At 42.0% G+C, this 20,784-nt stretch overlaps 1 protein-coding gene across 2 annotated transcripts in view; it reads right to left on the minus strand.

Annotated features, from left to right (window-relative positions):
* Positions 1–20,784, minus strand: part of SF1 (splicing factor 1) — a 1,552,458-nt gene that overhangs the window by 1,249,040 nt on the left and 282,634 nt on the right. For both annotated transcript variants that reach the window (XM_044075820.1, XM_044075819.1), the window contains exon 3: positions 17,103–17,231. In XM_044075820.1, the coding sequence (XP_043931755.1) occupies positions 17,103–17,231 (129 nt within the window). The remainder of the gene's footprint in view (positions 1–17,102; positions 17,232–20,784) is intronic.

Below are 20,784 nucleotides of genomic sequence, written 5' to 3' on the forward strand. Positions count from 1 at the left end.
CACAAAAAAAAAATAAAAATATACACACAAACCCACACAACAAAAACAAAACAAAACCAAAAAAACAAAAACAACCACAAAAAAAAAAACAACAAAACACAAAAAAAAAAAACCCAAAAAAAAAAAAAAAAAAACACCAAAAAAAAAAAAAAAAAACACCAAAACACACCCCCCAAAAAAAAAAAAAAAAAAACACACCAAAAAAAAAAAAAAAAAACACAAAAAACCCAAAAAAACAACACAAAAAAAAAAAAAAAAAAAAATAAAAAGGAAACAAAAAACACAAATTTTTACCACCAGGACACATAAAATCCAAAAAAAAAAACAAGGAACAGAAAAAAGGGAAACCCGGAAATTTTTAACCTTATCACCAATTCAAAAAGGAAAGGAAAAGGGAAAACCGGAAAAACAAACAAAGAAAAGGTATTTTTTTTATAAAATTTGTTATTTTTAAAAAAATATTAAAAAAAAGAAAAGAAGAAGAAAAAACAAAGAAAAAAAAAAAAAAAAAGGAGGGGGGAAAAAAAAATATTTTAAAACCCAAAAATAAAAAAAAAAAAAACAAAAAAAAAATAAAAAAATAAACAAAAAGGGAAAATTTTTGGGAAAAGCCCAAAGTATTTTTAAAATATTTTTAATAAACAGGAAAAAAAAATTTAAAAAATTTTTAAAAACTAAAAAAGAAAAAAAAAAAAAAGAGAAAAAAAAAAACCCAAAAATTTTTTATTTTAAAAAAATTAATATTTTAAAATTTTTTCAAAAAATATAATTTTAAAATATTTTATAATTTTTATCCCCACATAAAATTTTTATAAAAACAAAATATTTATAAAATTATACCACACAAAATATAAATTTTCTTTGTATTAAAAAATACAACAATTTAAAAATTTAAAAAAATAAAATTGTAAATTTTAAAAAAAACAATAAAAAATTTCAAAAAAACATTTAAATATATCATAAAACAAACAAAAAACATAAATTTTTCAAACCATAAAATATTTTAATAAAATACTTTTAAAAAAATAATAAACACTCTTTTATAAAAACACCTATTTTAATAACCCAATATAAAAACTTTTTCAAACCCCTTTAAAAATACCATACTTTTTCATACAAAAATTTCAAAATTCCTTCCCAAAAATACCAAAACCCTAACATACACCCACTTTTTAAATTTTTAATTTCCAAAAACCCCTTTTTTTTATTCCACAACTTTTAATACTTTTCATAAAATTTTTAATATTAAAATTAAAAATAAAAATTTTTTCACCCAAACATATTCATTAAAAACCCCCTTAAACATCCCCTATATTAAAAAAAATTTCACCTTTAAAAAGAAAATAAAAATTAAAAAATTATTATTAAACAAAACCCTTTTATATATTTATATAAATTTTAAATTCTTTTTTAAACCCATAAAATATTTTATTAAATTTATACACCCCTATTTAAAATAAATAATTTTCAACCCTTTATTCAATACATATATATTTACCCCAAAAAAATATTTTTACAACCAAAATATATAAAATTTTTAAAATTTTTTCCCTATATATTTTTAAAAAATTTTTAATAATTATATATTGCCCCCCTAAGGGAAAAAACCCTTAAACAAAAAATTTATTTCCCCCAAAACCCAAAAACAACCTTTTAAATTAAGAAATTTTAATTTTTCCCCAATGGGTACACCCCCAACCCCAAAAAAAAAAAAAAATTTATTATTAAAACACCACAAAACTATAATTTTTATTATTAAAATTTAAAACAAAATCACACAAAAAATATAATTTTAAAACTATCATATCTTTAAAAAAACCCCCATAAAATTCCAGGGTCTTTTTTCAAAAGACTTTTTCCCTTATTCGATATTTTTTATAAGCAAACTATTTGAAAAATTTATCTAGAAGTAATCTTTTGAAAAAAATTTTTAGATATCATCTATGCCCTTTTATGGGGAATCCTTTTTATAAATACATTTTCCTATTTAACAAAAATTTTTTTAATCAATTTAAAACATTCAACAAAAATGGTACAGTATATAATTATCATACAACAAATAACTAGATAAATTTTGACAACATACAAATAGAATTATCTATGAATACAAAAAAACCCTTTTTTACTAGAAAATCTACCCCAAACTTATCATCAAAAATTTTCTACCTCGAAGATACTAACGATAATTTTTCTCAAAAATTTCAATTTCAGAAAATTCTTTTACCATATGCAATGTTCGAAACACAACCCCTTTTTATATCATTTCTCTTCATATTTCAGTTTTTTTCCCGATGTCATTTCCCTAAGGAATTTTTTTACAAAAACATGTATAAGATTTTTTATTTTTTTTTCGAACAATACACACATAACAATATCTTCAATATCAGAAAAAAATAATTTCATCATAACATCAATTTATGGTAGATATTACTAGTTTCAAAATTAAAAAAAATAAGCCTTGCATCTACATTTTGGTAGACATCCATAAACATATGAAAAAATAAATTTTGGAATTTTCTAGAAGAACCAACTGAACCCTGCAAGACTGCAGTGGCAAAGCCCGCTCTAGATTTGGAGTACAATGGAAGGAGGTAGTGCTTGGAGAAGGTATGCACAGAACTCCAAGTGGCTGCTTCCAAAATATCTTTGGTAGGAACTCCTCAGAGAAAAGCTGCAGAGGTAGCCATGGCCCTTGTGGAGTGAGATCTGATGCCTGTAGGTACAGTTTTGCCATGAAAAGAATAGCAAAAGCGTATGCAGTGGGCTATCCATTTTGAGATAGTCTGTTTGGAAATTGGCTTTCCTTGAGCTCCTATAGCATAGGACACAAAGAGCTGATCTGATTTCCTGAAAGGCTTTGTTCTGTCCAAATAATAACGCAGTTGTCTGTGGATGTCCAAGGAATGTAGTAATCTCTCCCCTTTGTTTTGAGGATTAGGATAAAAGGTCGGTAAGTGTATAGCCTGATTCAAAGCTACCCTGGATACCACTTTTGGCATAAATGACGGGTTGGTTCGTAAGGAAACTCTGTCCTGATGGAAGATGATGAAAGGCTGCACAGCCATGACAGCTTGTAGTTCCGATACCTTACGAGCTGAGGTAATAGCCAGAAGGAAAGCTGTTTTCCAGGACAAATATTGCAAATCTGATGAGGCAGCTGGCTCAAAAGGAGGTAAGGTCAACTTTTCTAGAATGAAATTGAGATCCCAAGCAGGTATTGGTGGTTTCCTTGGGGGTTTTAGATTCTTAGCCCCTCTGAGGAACTGTCTTAAGAAGGGGTGATAGAATAAGGGTGGCTCAGTGTTGTATTCTGCAAAAATGGCCGAGGCATGGATTTTGACGGAGGAGAAAAAGTCCACTGCTTAGCAGCTCAGCTAGATACTGTAATATTTGAGGTGAATTCAGTTTTCCAGGATCCTAGATCTTTTTCTCATTCCAGACAAAACAGTTTCCATTTTGCAGAGTAAGCTTTTCTGGTAGACTGTCTTCTGGCCTCCAAAATGACATCCTGCACCTCCTTGGAGAGTAGGGTCTGTTGTGGTGCTAAGGAATCTTCCATGCGGCTAGATTGAGTGTTTTTAGATGACTGTGAAGAGTTTTGAAGCTGTGCAGAGTCAGAAGAGGCATTAGAGACAGGGTCCATGGTATGGTGGGGAATGCGTCAGGCTCCTCAGGAGTGGGTACCAGTGTTGTCTTGGCCAGTCTGGAGCAATGAGGATCATCTTTGGTCTGTCTGCTCTGGTTTTTAATACAACTTTGGGCAGCAGAAGAAGAGGTGGGAAGGCATAAACTGTCATTGATGTCCAACTGAAAATGAGCACGTCCACTCTCCAGGCCTTTGGATGAAAAATCCTTGAGCAGAATTTTGTCAATTGGTGATTTTCGTGGGAGGCAAAGAGATCTACGTCTGGCCTTCCCCATGCTTGAATTATCTCTATAAAAACTTGAGGATGCAACTTCCATTCATGTGGATCTGTCATATTTCTGCTTAGGTTGTCTGCCAGCGTGTTTTCCTTGCCTGGCAACTACTGTGCTTGTAGTTCGATTTTTAAGTCCAGGACCATGTTCCAAAGTGACATGGCCAGCCTGCATAGGGGGGTATGAATGGGTTCCTCCCTGTTTATGTACCAGATTACTGTGGTGTCGTCAGTCCTTATCAATAGTTGACCTGGTTGCAGGAGGTCTTTGAAAGCTATAATAGCATTTATTACTGCTAGCATTTCCTTTTGATTGATGTGTAGGTGCTTTGCTTTTTGGGACCATTTGCCCTGAATGCACAGATCTGTCATGTGTGCCACCCAGGCGTAGTCCGATGAGTCTGTTGTGATGACTTGATTTGCTTGAGGCTTGCTGAATAGGAGACCTGTGTTTGCTTGGCATGTTTGAGCCCACCACAGAAATTCCTTTTGAAGACACGGAATTAGTGGTATTATTGTTTCCAGGCTGTGGCTGTGTTGAGACCATAGGTTTTTCAGGTACCATTGAAGTTTCCTCATATGCAGCTTTGCACATCGGATTAGTAAAATGCAAGATGCCATGAATCCCAGAGCCTGCAGGATTTTCCTTGCAGTCAGCCTGGTGCAATTTGCTCGAGTTCTGAAGTATTAAGTTACTTGCCCCGGCTTCTCTGGCGTGAGGTAGGCCATCTGGGTGTTCGTGTCCAAGTAGGCACCCAGGAAAATTATTTTCCGAGAGGGTATTAGCCTTGATTTCTTTTCGTGGACTGTGTATCCCACAGAATTCAACAACATTATTACATAAGCCAGATGTTTCAGAAGAATGCGCTTGCTGTCCGCTTGGATCAGGCAGTCGTCCAAATAGGGGTATATCTGTATCCCTTGAAGTCTGCAGTAGGCAATTACTGATGCCAGGCATTTCGTGAATACTCTGGGCGCAGTAGATAAGCCAAAGGGCAACACAGAGAATTGATAATGGGTTGAACCTGCAAGAAATCTGAGGTATCTTCTGCAATTTTGTCTGATTGGGACATGCAGGTATGCCTCCTTGAGGTCCAGTGTTACCAGCCAAGACTCCTTGCCCAGCATGGGAAGAAGCTGCTGTAGAGTGAGCATCTTGAATTTTGGTACGAGTAGAAATGTGTTTAGGATGGATAGGTCCAAAATAGGTCTCCAATCTTTTCCCTTCCTTGGTACCAGGAATAGTCTGGAATAAAAACCTTGACCTTGTTCGTGTGTAGGTACCTCTTGAATAGCTTTCATGTCTATGAGATCTGAAATTAGTCTTTGTGCCTCTGCCCTTTGATTGTGTGGCAGGTTTGGCATGTCTCTCATTTTTGGAAGGGTGTGAAAATGGAATATGTAGCCTCTGTTTATAATGTCCAGGATCCATTTGTCTTTTGTGACAATATGCCAATTTTTTGAAAATAATGCAAGTTTTCCTCCTAATGGTGCTGCCATTTGAGTCTTGCTTGGCATGCAAAGGGGAAGTCATTGGGCTTGCTTTCTGAATGGTTGTGAGTTATCCTCACCACCTCTGTGTAGGAGCTTGCCATTGTCTGCCTCTAAACGATGCTTGGAATTGCCCTCTGCCCCTCGGGCGCCTGTATCTACCTCTTTGGGGTCTGTCCGTGGCTGGAAAGGACCAATTTTCTTTGGGGTCTGTCCGTGGCTGGAAAGGACCAATTTTTGGAAGGCCAATTTCTACTGAAACGTGGGGGTTGTACCTGTAGAAAATCTTTCACTGTTTGCATTGATTTAGCCTTTTCCTCCATTTTCCTTAATACCTCCTCAGCATTAGCACCAAATAATACATCCTTTTGTAGAGGGGCATCTAGTAATTTAGCTTTGACATGATCTGGTAAGGTTTGTTCCTTGAGCCAGGCATGCCTATGTATGACTGATCCTGTAACAGCAGCTCTACATGAGGCCTCTAGAGCATCAAAACCACATTGTAAGGTATGTTTACCCACTTGCTCTGCACTATGCATCAAATCCTCCAACTCCTTCAAGTCTGGTTGTTCAGGTTGTGACATTTTATTTCTCAATTGTGATAAAAGCTGTTGGTCCTTTAGCATATGGAACTTTAATACCCTCATGGTTAAGGTGGCCAAGGTATATACCTTTTTTCCCCACCTTTCCAAGGATCTGGAATCTCTCTCGGAAGGTAATGGATTTTTAGCAGTGGAGGCCTTAATTCCCTTCGGGTCCTGTGAAATAGTTTGTGTCAGCAGCAAGGCTTTTGTATAGAAATTGGTGCAAGTCAGGAACCCTATAGTACCCATCAGGCTTGACTGGAGCTGGAGGTAGAGAATCCGGGTTAAGGCAGGCCTCAGAGTACATATTATCTATTATGTCCAAGACAGGAGGTATAGATAGAGGCCTGTGCTGAGGTAGCAAGAGAAATTCCCTAAGCCTTTTCTTGGAATCTGAATAATCTTGGCCTTCCCAGTGGAAGTGTTCCCTTAAGGTATGCAAAGTTTCCCCAAATGAGTAATCCTCGGGGGGGGGGGGGTAGACAGAGGGGATGGACTCCTCAGCATCAGAATCTTCAAAAGGGGAGTAAGAATGTTCCTGTTCAGAGTGCTCTGAAATAATGGAGTCCTGATCAGAGGAGGGGGATTCTTCCTCCACTCTGGGCCTTTTGTCCGGGGGTGGGGGGGTCGAGAACCCCTGATAAGAGTAATCAAATCCTCAGCCATTTTAAGAATCTGTTTTTTAGGCATGGGGCCTGGAGATGGGCCCTGTGTAGCTTGTCTTTTAGAATGCATGGCTGCTTTAGACTTAGTGTAAGCCTTGATGGAAAAAGTAGAGGAAGGTCTGAAGACACCTTGAGAGGAGGTAGACCTGTCCACATTGAGATTCACCGCCAAGAGTGGCTTCGGTATCTGTAGTCAGGGTGTGGGCCGAGGAGCCTGCGACCTCGGGCACAGGAGACACCGCCAATGTAGTGTCGTCGGTAGTCATGGGCTGCGTAGGCGCCTCGCTGAGAACCGGACCACGTGTAGTCTGCTTTGGCGTGGTGTCGGTAGAGGCCGCGGACCTCGTGTCAGTCCCTGTCTCTGCGTTTAGACAAAACTGGAGTCGGAGTATCCGACGACATAATAGTTAAATTTTTTGCCATAACAATGCTGGGCGAACTCCGCCTGACGCTTAATGGTGCGTTTGAATGTAGCACAAAAGCGACAGACCGAGACGTCGTGGTCTGGGCCTAAAGGAATACAGAGGGAATGGAAATCCTTATGCGGTATTTGCTTCCCACATGAAATACAATTATTAACTTTGTCTGACATCGGTCTGAGGCAAGGAAAGTTTCCCCAATGGGGTACTTAGCTTTCAAGAAGACTTTGGTTGCAAAATTTTCGTAATTTCAGGAGCTGGCCGACCGGCACTTGCGAACTGCTTCTGCTTCGGGCACCGCGCGGCAAGAAAGACTGAAGAAAATGGCGTCGGATGGTTATTTTATACCCCTGGCGCACTGACGTCAGGGAAGAAGCGACGACAACCGACGCCGGACCTAGACTTTGGAATTCGGCCGACCGAGGACCCGCCTGACTGCAGGAGAACCTATCTGTTATGACTGCAGCTGTATGCACGATGAACATCAAGACAGCTTAGGGGCAAAAGGGAAATAGAAAAAAAGTACAGTTGTGTACACTTACCATAAAATGTAGATGTTAAGAGTGTATTCACTGTTGCAGTCATTACCATTTGGGTTATCTGCCTGCAGGTAGCCCTCAGCCGGCCTGAATATCAGTCTTGGATTCCTGTGTCAAATTTTCTCTCCTATGACATCAGGGGTATAAAACATACAGGCGAAGCCATTAACATCAGTTTTTCTTGCCCCAGATATCAGGTGCCCCCATAATGGGAAGCAATTATATGTTACGTTACACTTCCAACAAAAAGCACACACACCATAAAGCACAAATACACCAAACAAGAAGGAAAGGTAGAGCTCAGAGAAGTCTGGGGGCTGGAGGGAGGGTAACCAGGACTGCAACAGTGAATACAGTCAAACATCTACATTCATGGCAAGTGTACACAACTGTACTGTGTTCTTCATGTTTCACTGTTGTAGTCATTACATTTGGGTAGATTCCCAAAGCTATGGAAGGGAAGAGGCAGTTAGAGAACATTAGGACCAGCTATTAAGCCTTGCAAAAAGTACAGTTTTGTACCTACCATAAATGTAGATGTCCGATAGATATGCAACTGCAGTCATAACATATGGGTTGTCCTGCCTCAGGCAGCCCTCGGTCGGCCGGATTCCAAAGTCTGGGTCCGACGTCGGCTGATGTCGCATTTCTCTCCGACGTCAGAGTGGCTGGAGTACATAAGCATCAGCCGACGCCATCTTCAGTGTTTCTTGCCCCAGATGCCAGGTGCCCTCCAAGGAAGGCTGTAATCAAATTGGAAGATAAAACAGATTTCCAGACAAATAAGCAATAAACAGATACACCATAACAGATATCCCCAGCTAAGGGTAACAGGGATAGGAGTGGACCCAAGGCATAGAGGGGAAGGAGGGAGGGAAAACCCGACTGCAGTTGCATATCTATCAGACATCTACATTTATGGTAGGTACAAAACTGTACTATGTCCTTCAAGAATGCAACTGCAGTCATAACATATGGGTTGAATACCATAGCTTAGCTGGGGGAGGTGGAATGCTCTAAGAAAAGGATGGTGGAGGTATCAATCCCTGCAGGACTGCAGAAGCAAAGCCTGCTCTGGATCTGGAATATAGAGGAAGGTTGTAGTGTTTGGAAAATGTATGCACGGAGCTCCATGTAGCAGCTTCTAGAATGTCTTTTGTAGGCACCCCTCTTAAGAATGCTGTAGAGGTGGCTGTAGCTCTGGTGGTCTGACATTGGCTGGCGCACACTTTCCATGGAAGGAATAACAGAATCTGATGCAATGTCCAATCCATTTAGAAATTGTCCGTTTTGAAATTGCTTTTCCTTGTACTCCAGGGGCGTAAGCTACAAAAAGCTCATCAGACTTCCTACTGGTCTTGGTTCTGTCCAGGTAGTAGCGAAGCTGTCTGTGAATGTCCAAGGTATGCAACAGTCTTTCCCCTTTGTTCTCAGGATTGGGAAAGAAGGTAGGCAGGTGAATTGTTTGATTTAAAGAGACCCTAGATACCACTTTTGGGAGAAAGGTAGGGTTGGTTCGTAAAGAGACCCTGTATCTGAAAAGTTATGAATGGTGGTATAGCCATTAGGGCCTGTAATTCCGAAACCCTTCTTGCTGAGGTAATGGCCAACAGGAATGCTGTCTTCCAGGAGAGAAATTGTAAATCCACAGAAGCTGCTGGCTCGAAGGGAGGTAAGTCAATTTTTCTAGGACAAAGTTGAGGTCCCAAGCTGGTACTGGTGCCTTTCTTGGGGGCTTTATATTCTTGATTCCTCTAAGAAATTGCCTTAACAAAGGATGTGAAAACACAGGTGGATCAGTGTTGTATCTAGCTGAGATAGCTGAAGCATGTATTTTTATAGAGGAGTATGAGTCCATTATGTAGCATATCTGCCAAATATTCCAGGATGAGTGGGATGCACAAAAGTGATGCATCATGGCCCTTGGTGGTATTCCAAATGCTGAATCTCTTCCATTTGGCTGAGTAAACCTTTCTGGTGGATGGTCGACGGGCTTCTGTCAGTATCCGCTGAACTTCTTTGGAAAGAGGTAGGTTGAGGTTATTCATGGGATCTCCCAAGTTCGCTGTAGAGTCTGGATGTTGGGATGAACTGTCCTGAAGTTGTGTTGAGTCAAAAGTTGGGGCCATTGAGGGAGGGCCCATGTTTTGTTGTGACATATGCTCCGTAGTAGTGGGTACCAGTGCTGTCTTGGCCAGTCTGGAGCTATTAGGATCCCCTTGGGCTGCTTTGCTTTCATCTTTAGTAACACTGTGGTCATCAGTGGCAGAGGTGGAAATGCATAGATTTTTAGGGAGCTCCAGCTGAATGAGAGAGCATCTATTTTCCATGCTTTTGGATGATATGTCCTTGAACAAAACTTCTGTATTTGATGATTGAGGTGGGAGGCAAATAGGTCTATGTCCGGCCTGCCCCATGTCGAAGTGAGTCGTATAAAGATTTCTGGATGTAACCTCCATTCGTGGGGGTCTAGGAAATTCCTGCTTAGACTGTCCGCCAGAACACTGTCTTTGCCTGGAACAAACTGGGATTGCAACTGTATGTTTAGGTCAAGTGATTTTTCCCAAAGATTCATTGTCAGTCTGCAAAGGGGGTTAAGAATGAGTGCCCCCCTGCTTGTTTATGTACCACATCACAGTGGTGTTGTCTGTCCGTATTAGTAGGTGGCCTGGTTGTAGTTGTTGTCTGAAGGCCTCGATGGCATGCATTACTGCCAGCATTTCTTTTTGGTTGATGTGCAGATGTGTTTCCTTTGGAGACCATTGTCCTTGAATACATCTGCCCTCCATGTGCGCCCCCCATCCAAGGTCTGAGGCGTCTGTGGTCATGGTCTGTGTTATGAGGTTTTTTGAATGACATACCTGTGTTTGACTGGCTTACTGAGGCCCACCATAGAAATTCCTTTTGAAGACATGGAATGAGTGGTATGGTTGCTTCTAGGGTGTTGTTGTGTTGAGACCATAAGCTTTTTAGGTACCATTGAAGCTTTCTCATGTGTAGTCTTGCTAGTGGTACCAGGAGAATGCAGGATGCCATGTAACCCAGGGCCTGTAGGAATCGCCTTGCAGTCATCTGGGTGAGCTTTGCTAAAGTTTTGAAGTAAAGAGTTAGCTTCTTTTGCTTGTCTTCTGTCAGGTAAGCCATTTGAGAGGCTGTGTCTAGTTTGGCTCCTAAGAAGGTAATTTGCTGGGATGGCTGAAGTCTTGACTTTTGAAAGTTGACTGTGTATCCCAGAGCCTGTAGCAAATGTATGACATAATTCAAGTTTTTTGTCAAAGTTAGTTTGTCGTCTGCTTGTATGAGGCAATCGTCCAGGTACGGGTAGATTTGAATCCCCTGGAGCCTGCAATGAGCAATTACTGAAGCCAGGCATTTCGTGAATACTCTGGGCGCAGTAGATAAGCCAAATGGCAATGCTGAGAATTGATAATGCTCTGGCCCTGCAAGAAATCTGAGATATCTTCTGCAGCTGTGTCTGATAGGTACATGCAGGTATGCCTCCTTGAGGTCCAGAGTAATCAGCCAAGACCCCTTGCCCAGCATGGGTAGGAGTTGCTGTAGAGTCAGCATTTTGAACTTTGGTACTATGAGAAAGGTGTTTAAAGCGGACAAGTCTAGTATTGGTCTCCATTGAGTTTCTTTTCTTGGAACAAGGAACAGTCTTGAGTAAAATCCCTGACCTTGTTCTTGTTGTGGAACTTTTTCTATTGCTTTGATCTGAGCAAGCAGAGAAATTTGCTTGATAGCCTCTGCCCTCTGGTTTTGTGGCAGGTTTGGCATACCCAGTTTTCTTGGCAAGGTATGAAAATGGAACCTGTAACCGTGGTCTATAATGTCCAAAATCCATTTGTCCTTTGTCAGTTTGTGCCAATTTCTTGTAAACAGAGATAATTTTCCGCCCAAAGGAGCTTCTGCTTGCTCCTTGGTCAGCGGACCTAGAGGAAAGTCATTGAGAATGTCCCTGTGGGGCGGGAGAAACCCCTGTGTCACTTCTTTGGTTTCCTGGTTGCCATTGTCGCCCCCTGTAGGATCCTCTGTATTGACCTCTTCCTCGGGCACGCCTGCTTTTGCCCCTTTGAAATCTTTCAGGATTAGGAAAGGACCAGTTTTTTGAAGGCCAGTTCCTACTGAATCTAGGTGGCTGAACCTGGAGGAAATCTTTGACTGTCTGAACTGACTTGGCTTTTTCCTCAATGGACTTCAACACATCTTTAGCATTAGCACCAAAAAGCTTGTTCTTTTCCAAGGGTGCATCAAGAAGTTTTGCCTTAACATGATCTGGTAAAGGTTGATCTTTTAACCATGCATGTTTACGAATGACCGTCCGTCATAGCTGCCCTACATGAAGCTTCCAATGCTTCATATCCACACTGCAGAAAGTGATTGCTAACTTGCTGAGAATTGTGTACAGCCTCCTGCAAAGACTTCCTATCTAAAGGTTCAGGGGAGGACAATCTTTTCTGTAAATCATCTAACAGGAAATCCTGATATTGAAACATGTGAAAGAGACAATTGAGAGCTCTCATAGATAAAGTAGTGGAGGTGTAGACCTTCTTCCCCCATCTCTCTAAGGACCTTGCTTCCCTGTTGGAGGGCAAAGGGTTTTTGGAGGTGGTAGCTGAAACCCCTTTAGGCCCCTGGGAAATTGTTTCTAAATCAACAGCATGGGCCCTAAAGAAATGAGAATGGGTTTCTGGAACCCTATAGTATCTGTCAGGCTTGACAGGAGCAGGAGGTAGAGTATCAGGGGTAACACTGGAGTCAGAGTATAAATCATCCAAAACATCAAGCACAGGAGGTATAGCTAAGGGTCTGTGTGGGGGCTTTTTAAGGAAGGTTTGAAAGCGCTTTCTGGAATCTGAATATTCCTGGCCTTGCCACTTAAAATGCTCCCTCATGGAATGCAGAACTTCCCCAAAAGACATATCCTCAGGGGGAGAAGCCGAGGGGATAGTCTCCTCTGCATCTGAATCCTCATAGGTCTGGAAGGGCTCTTCCTGGCTTTCGGAGTGAACAGAGTCCTCAGAATCGTCATCTGTGGGGAGAGGGTCAGGGGGTTCAACCCTAGGCCTCTTATCAGGAGTCTGGGATCCTCTCTCAGGGTGTGCCTGGGAACCTCTGATCAGGGAAATTAAATTGCGGCCATAGCCATGATTTGAGTTTCAGGAGTAGGCTGAGGTAAGGTCTTAGCAGAAATATGCTCGGACTTGCTGGCTGCCTTGGCCCGTGTGTAGGCCTTGATAGACATGGGAGGCCTAGCCGCTCCACGTGCAGGAGTGACCTTATCCACAGCAATGGTCTCGGGCATTTCCTCGGTTTCAGTATCCGGAGGAAAGTCAATAACTGACGGAGTGGCCTCCAGTATTGGAGGTATCGGTAATGCGGTGTCTTTGGTTCGGAGCGGTGGAATAACCGCCTCAGAGGGAACCGGAGCACTCGCGGTTAATTTTGGCGTGGTGTTGGTGGAAGACGCGGGCCGAGGATGTCTGTCCCGGTCTTTTCGTTTCTTAGGAGTCTGCGTTGTCGGTTGTTCCGACGGCATCATATAATCAAATTTATCACCGAAAACGTCTACAGTGAACTCCGCCCGGCGCCTGAGAGTGCGCTTGTTAAAGCGAGCACAGGCGGCACAGGCCGAGATGTCGTGGTCTGAGGCAAGGGAGGCAGTAAGAGTGGAAATCCTTGAGGTATTTGTTTACCGCAAGACAAACAATTTACTTTTTCAGTAATTTCTGACATCGGCTGAGGCAAGAAAAGGTCCCCAACGGGGTACTTAGCTTTTTTGAGGACTTCGGATTCGAAGAATACAGGAGCTGACCGACCGGCACTTCCGAACTGCTTCTGCTTCGGGCACCGCGCAGCAAGAAAGACTGAAGATGGCGTCGGCTGATGCTTATGTACTCCAGCCGCTCTGACGGAGAGAAATGCGACATCAGCCGACATCAGACCCAGACTTTGGAATTCGGCCGACCGAGGGCTGCCTGAGGCAGGACAACCCATATGTTATGACTGCAGTTGCATTCTTGAAGGACATCTGCAGTGGCAAAACCAGCTCTGGATTTAGAAAAAATAGGCATGTGGTAATGCTTGAAGATATGAACAGAGCTCCAGGTAGCAGCTTCTAGGATGTCCCTGGTAGGCGGACCCCTCTGAGAAAGGCTGTAGAGGTAGATGCAGCCCTGGTGGAATGTGATCTTATCCCCTGTGGGGTAGGTTTTCCATGGTGCTTATAGCAGAAATTAATACAATGGGATATTCATTTAGAAATGGTTTGCTTTGAAATGGCCTTCCCCTCTGCCCCTGCAGCAAAGCCAACTAAGCAGCTATTGAGATTTTCTGAGAGGCTTTAGTCCTGTCCAAATAAAATCCAAGTTATCTGTGCATGTCCAAAGAGTACAGAATTCATTCTCCTTTGTTCTGTGAATTCGGTAAAAAGGTAGGCAAATGAATGGACTGATTTAGAGCCACACTAGACACAACTTGGGCATAAAGGAAGGATTGATCCCGAGGGGAAACGCTGTCTGCATGGAACATCATGAAGGGCTCTACTGCCATGACTGCCTGTAATTCAGACACTCCTCTTGCTGAAGTGATGGCTAGAAGTAAGGCTGTTTTCCAAGAAAGGAATTTCAACTCTGCAGTTGCAGGGTTTTCTGGGAGCTGGAGGTAAAGTGTCTGGAGTCAGGCTAGATTCCAAGAAGGCATCATCTATAATGTCCAGAACAGGAGGAACAGCTAAAGGCCTGTGTTGAGGGAGGAGTAGGAATTCCCCAAGCCTCTTTTCGGAGTCAGAGAAATCCTGGCTTTCCCAGCAGAAATGCTCCCCAAGTGTGTGCAAGGTTTCACCAAACGAAAAATCTTCCGGAGGGGAAGCATAGGGAATGGAATCCTCTGCATCAGAATCCTCATGGGTAGAGAAGGGCAAATCCTGGTAATCAGAAGACTCAGAAGTATCAGAATCCTGATCAGAAGAAACAGAAGGAAAATCAATTCTAGGTCTCAGAGAGAGAAGGCTGGCTTCCCCTAATTCTAAGCATTTGTTTTTTAGGTATATGGGCCTGCATGCGGTTTGGACGTCTGTTTTCCAGGCATGGGGCGAGTTTTAGGCCTCGATGAAGAAGATGATGTTGGTTTAATATGAATATCTGTAGGCCTGAATACACCCTCAGAAGCCGGTGCCTGCACAGTGGCTTTGGACCCATCCAAGGTAGAGACATACGCACGTTCCATAGTCTAAGCATTTCTCGCAGCATACCATACTCCGAATGGGTCTCAGTAGAGGCCTGCGAATCTGAAGTAGCAGGTATCAGGGGCTGCGAAAGTGCCTCACAGAGTACCAGCGAACTGGCGACTAGCTTAACGGAAGTGTTGTCGGCTGTTTTGACCTATGCAGTCTGTCTCTGCGTTTAACTTAGTTTTTCGAAATGTCAGCAGTCGGATGGCTTACAGAAATCATTTCTGGATAGTTATACCAAGTACCAAAATAATTTGCTGCAAAAATAGACTAATAGTTCGGGGGTTGAATAAAGCACAAAACCGACAGCAAGGAACGTCGTGGTCTGGGCCTAAGCAAGGAATGCAGTACGAATGAAAATCTTTGAGGTATTTGCTTTCCACAGGTATCAACAACTGTTAACTTTTACTGACACCGGTTAAGAGCAAGAATAAGGATCCCCAAAGGGGTACTTAGCTTTTTTGAAGACTTCAGTTCTGAAATTCGAAAACGAAAATTTCAGGAGTTGGCCGACCAGCACTTGCAAACTGCTTCTGCTTCGGGCACCGCATGGCAAGAAAGACTGATGCAATGGCGTCGGCTGCATGTTTTATACCCCTGATGACCTGTCGTCACAGAAGGGGATAGCATCCGATGCAGGAATCCAAGAATTTGATATTCTGGCCGGCTGAGGGCTACCTGCAGGCAGATAACCCAAATGTAATGACTGCAACAGTGAAACAAGAACACCTCTTATTCAAAGGTTATTTAAAAAGTTTATAAAATATATTGAATCAAAACAAACTTATCCCATGACTGAATGCCAACAGATTGGTCCTACTCTTGTTATGTCAAAGTAAATCCGAGATAACTCAGCTCAGGGAATTACAGTTAAGGGGGAGGAGCCTGAGCACTGGCTGGAAAGCTTGAAAGTGGCCAAAGTCAAATCAAACTGGGATCCAAACACCCATATGCTGAGGAATGGACAAAGACAACAAAGATTGTAAATAATTCCAGGATTAAAATATTGTTGAAACTGGCAATCTTGCTGAAATATTTCATTAGGAAAGGGATTTTACCTAGGGGTAGGACAACATTTTCCTTGCCTAAATCTACAAGACAGCAAGCCAGGTCACTTTCATGGGTCAACTACAGAGATTTCCTTCATGTAAAGCAACACAGGAGATAATAGGGGAGAAATGACACCATTAGCCTGAATGTTCTTTAACAGTTAAAATAAATCAGTTGGGTTACCATACTCTGCACACAAATTCAGTCTCTCTCTTCCATAGTTACATCGAACTGATACAACACTAACCCTCAGCATTTCCTCCCTCTTCTGCAATTAAAAGTGTACTACAATAAAGCAACTGTAGTCCACATCGAAGGAGAACAAGTAGCCACAAAAAGGGACAGCATTAAAATAGCTCATCACAGAAGATCTACTGACGTGCAGACTCCAAAAATTTGTTGCAAACTCAGTGCGCATGTTTAGCAGGAGATGCAAAACATACAGCAGCATCCAACCAACGGGGCTTTCTCTGCGTACAAACTGTTGTTGGGTCTGCTTAATCAACTCCATTTATCATCCGTAAAATGTTACAGCTGTTAAATCTTGAGGATTGACAAATACAGACTCTTTCAACCTTAAGTCTCCTTCCTATAAAGCCGCCTGTAGGAAAACTATCTTTAGCACCTTAAGTTTTTCATTTTCTTACTATCCTTATGATGTATAAACTGTTTGGGTGTAGAATAGCACACAAACCACAAAGGCAGTCTACATTCTTACTTTACAAGCCCAACTAAGAATATTAATACACTCTCATAAAACAGGATTTGACATCTGTTAAAACCAGGGGTTTGATCTGCATGAACTTGTCCACTACAGTCAATTTTCATTTCCTGCCTATTTCAGTGATCTACTGGAGTAAAAGTACATTAGTAACAATTGAACAAGCCCTGTTCTTAAAAACAGAAAAAAAGCAGCCTCTATTTTTAATTAAGAGTAATAACTTTTAGAAAACAGTGATTTCTGCAACAATTTTAATTGTAATGGAACTCAATTCAAAGCAAGAGGGGTAGCAATCAAGTAGTTCTAATTTTTGGTTATACTACAATCATCTAAAATGATCAAAGCAGATCAGGTTGACTTTCAAATCAGATTATATAAAAAATGCACAAATAGTCCAAGACTAGCATTGGATTAAAATGCATAAACAAAGTTTTCAAAAGTAAGAAAGTAAACAATTCATGGTGCATTTATAAACATTTTACCTATATATGCTCTCTCCTGTTCCCGTGATAGTCCTGAAGGAATAACTGTAGGCATTCCTGGGATAACAGTCTTCTGTTCAACAGACTCACTACTCCAGCGACTTCTTTTCCGTTTCTTCTGACCAAAATCTACATGGGGAAATTAGAAGTTATGCACTTACCATAACTTGGCATCTGTGCTGTTCATTTTCATTCTTCCTCACAAATAGGTCTAGGATCCGATCCTCAGATCAGACTCTGCCGCATACTCAAAACTTCAGATCCATTTCTCGAGCTCCTCCCCTTACCCACAATGCTCAATCCTTTCCACCAACTTCTCAGATCAAGCTTGCTGCCCATTTTCCTACTTTATTATAGACAGAAACAGAAGAAAAAAAGGCTTGAGGCTCAAACCAGTCCTTAAAAGGTTCCAAAACCATCTGTCAGATACTTCTAGGAGTGACAGGACCAAGGGGTGGATGGGAGGAAAGGTGAAAGAATGAAAACCAACACCAGAGATGCCAAGTTATGTTAAGTACATAACTTCTAGCTCTGATGCAGTCGTTTTCATTCTTCCTCACAAATGGGCGAGTCCCCAGCTACTTGGCTCAAGAGGCCCTTATGGAAGAGCATGCCAGAGCACTGTCGAAAAAAAGGAAGCTCTGCCTCTGGATACAATGTCTAATCTGTACTATGAAATGGAAGTAAGTGTCTGACAGTGTAGTTGCACAGCACAGATATGGTCAATGGAAGTACTCTGAGAAAGCAGATGAAGTAGCCATAGTTCTAGTGGAGTGAACTCTATGGGTCTGTGGCAATTCTAATCCTGTTTGAGAATAAATTAGTAAAACGCCATCAGTAATCCATTTGGCCAGAGTAACCTTAGAAACTGCCAGACAAGTGGTTAGGGGAAAAGGATACAAAACAGCTGATCAGACTTCATGTACTTTTGTTCTGTGACAGTAAAGCATAACTATTGGTGTATGTGCAGAAAGTGAAGCACATATTCACCCTTCTCGGTAAAGTTTGGAAAGGAAACGGGTAATTGTATGGACTGGTTAACATTAGTCTCAGTCGCCACTTTAGTAAGAAAGGATGGGTTATTGGATAGAAACACCCTGTCCTTATGAAAAATAATGCAAGGAAGCTTAGCCGATAGGGCCTGAAACTCTGAAAAGCTTTTCTCTGAAGTGATAGCTACTTAGACAGTTTTCCAAGAAAGAAACTTTGTATCATACTTGTCCGCCGGTTCAAAGGGTTTTTGAGTTAAACCCTGAAGGACCACAGTAAGATCCTAAGTAGGAGACTGACCCTTTGAGTGTCTAAGAAAAAAAACGAAAAAAAAAAAAAAAAAACCTCCATTCATGAAGGCTTTAACATAACCTGGACAAGGCCAGAGATGAGGATTCATTCCCAGAGTGGAAGGTGGGAGACAGTCACCAACTGAAGTTTAATAGTAGAAAAGAGACCCCCTTTGTTAAAAAAAAGTAGTGAGAAAGACAAATGGCAGAAATAGGTGCTGAAAAAGGGTCAATATTCTGATTGGAAGCCCAAATAAAAAATCTTTTCCATTTGCTTCTGTAGACTTTCTTGGAGGCGGCCTTATGGGAGGCCAAGATAAGGCCACAAACTGGGGAAGCAAGCCTGAACAGTGACTATTACTGGAAGTGAAGAAACCATGCATTTAGCTTGACAGCATTGAGACTGGGATGTTGAATTCCCCATTGGATGAGATAGGAGGATCCTTGGTGGGTTCCAGTATCCATAGAGAATATTTCAAGTGAGACCAGAGAAAGGGGAACCATGCCTGTCGAGGCCAGAAGGGGGCAATGAGGACAACTGCGCTCTTCAGCCTGCTTACTTTAAGAATTTTGGAATCAGAGGAACTGGAGGGTAAGCAGAGGAGATCCGGGAGCAGGCTGTGAATCACAGTATCTCTCAGACTTCCCCCGGAGGGGGGAATCAGAGCCAAGTACTTCCTGCATTTGTTGAAGGGTGAGACAAATACATCGCAGAAAGGCTGGCCTCAGCAGGCTATCGTGTTTGCTACTGACTGATTGAATCTGCTGAGTCTTTCCACCAGCACATTGATTTTCCCCAGTATGTGTGCAGCAGTGAGAAAGCGGTCTGAAGAGATTGCCTATTCTCAAACCCTCGTGGCCTCTCTGGCACAGTGGGTAGAACGGGTTCTTCCTAGTTCGCTGATGTACCAGACTACTGACATGTCTGTCTGAACTGCAACAGTCCCCAGAGGGAGAATATCTTGAAAAGGCTTGAAATGCTAGGAGGACTGCTCTCTCTAAGACGCCGATATGCAACTTGGTCTCCAAGGAGGACCACGTGCCTTGAATAATCTCTCAGGAAATGACTGCCACCCCAGTTGGGAAGCGTCCATGATTACTGTGTATGGGGTAGAAAGGCCTACCCAGAAACAGGTCGCTGAACTGGATCCACAACCGAACAGGACATTGCAGACTGGAGTGAGTCTTATGGGAAAGGACAGGAACTGGTAAAGTAAAGACCACTGTACCACCAAGGTCCACTGAAGGATTCACAAAGAATCTTGCCAGAGGAACTAGAAGAATAGCAGCATATATCAACCCCAGAGCTTGTAGTACTAGCTTTGCTGGAGGGGGCTGATGAGACAGTACTGCCCATACCTCATCTCTCAACAATGTGATGCAATGAAGAGGCAAGGACATTACTTGTGTCACAATATTCAATTGAGTTCCTATGAATTCCAAGGTCTGTACAGGGGACCAGGTGCAATCTGGCAAGGTTTATTGATATGCCTGAATCCCAAGCAAGTAATCCCTGGCTTGTAGAATTTGAGGCTTGGATAGGGTGGTGAGGAGCCAATTGTCAAGATACGGAAACATCTGGCATCCTTTGAGGCAAGTGAGCTGCCACTGTTGCCATGTAAATTGGTGAACAACCCGAGGGCTGTGGTGAGACCAAAGGGCAGTACTCTGAATTGATGATTGGCTCCCAGCAAAAAGCATGAATATTTCCTGGATCGCCTGTATTTTGATTAGACAGTACGCACCCTGGAGATCTACAGCAGTCAGTCATCCCTGTGCAGCAGAGGCAGGATGGACCGAAACATAATCATATGGAACTTTGTCTTTACATACTGGTTCAAGATGTTTAGACCCAAAATGGTTATTGGGTCCCCTGTTTTCTTTGGCACTAAAACGAAGGGGAAGTACCGAATCCTCTCTCTTTGGTGGGACATCCTGGACAACTTTTGCAACACCTTCCAAACTTCCTGAGCTGCATCTTCCTCCTGACTGGTTGGAACAACTGAGTGTTTCTTCCTTTTACAAGAGGAAGAAGGGAAAAAGGTATGTAAATCTCTGGATACAGTTCTTAGCACCTGTGAATTTGTTTTAATACTTGTCCAAGCTTCTAGATGCAAGGAAAAAGCACCCCCCCCCCAACTGCCTCCTCAGGAGAGCAGTCTTGCAATACTTCAGAAGCTCTGATATGGCCTATTAAAGTAGTTGTCTCTGAAGCCCTGTTTCTGTGGATCCCCTCTGCCTCAGGGATTACATAATCCACTGAAACCTCCTCCACCTCCGGGGGAAGTGTCCCCACCCAAATCTTGGAGAAGTCCTGAGATTTGCAGAACCACATCTTACCACCCTATTGGTTTCTAGATAATATATATATTGAGTGGTAGAAAATTTGATTCCTATGGCAG

This window comes from Protopterus annectens, chromosome 6.part1, assembly GCF_019279795.1.
Source record: "Protopterus annectens isolate FY-2018-M chromosome 6.part1, PAN1.0, whole genome shotgun sequence".
NCBI classification, from domain to species: Eukaryota; Metazoa; Chordata; order Ceratodontiformes; family Protopteridae; genus Protopterus; species Protopterus annectens.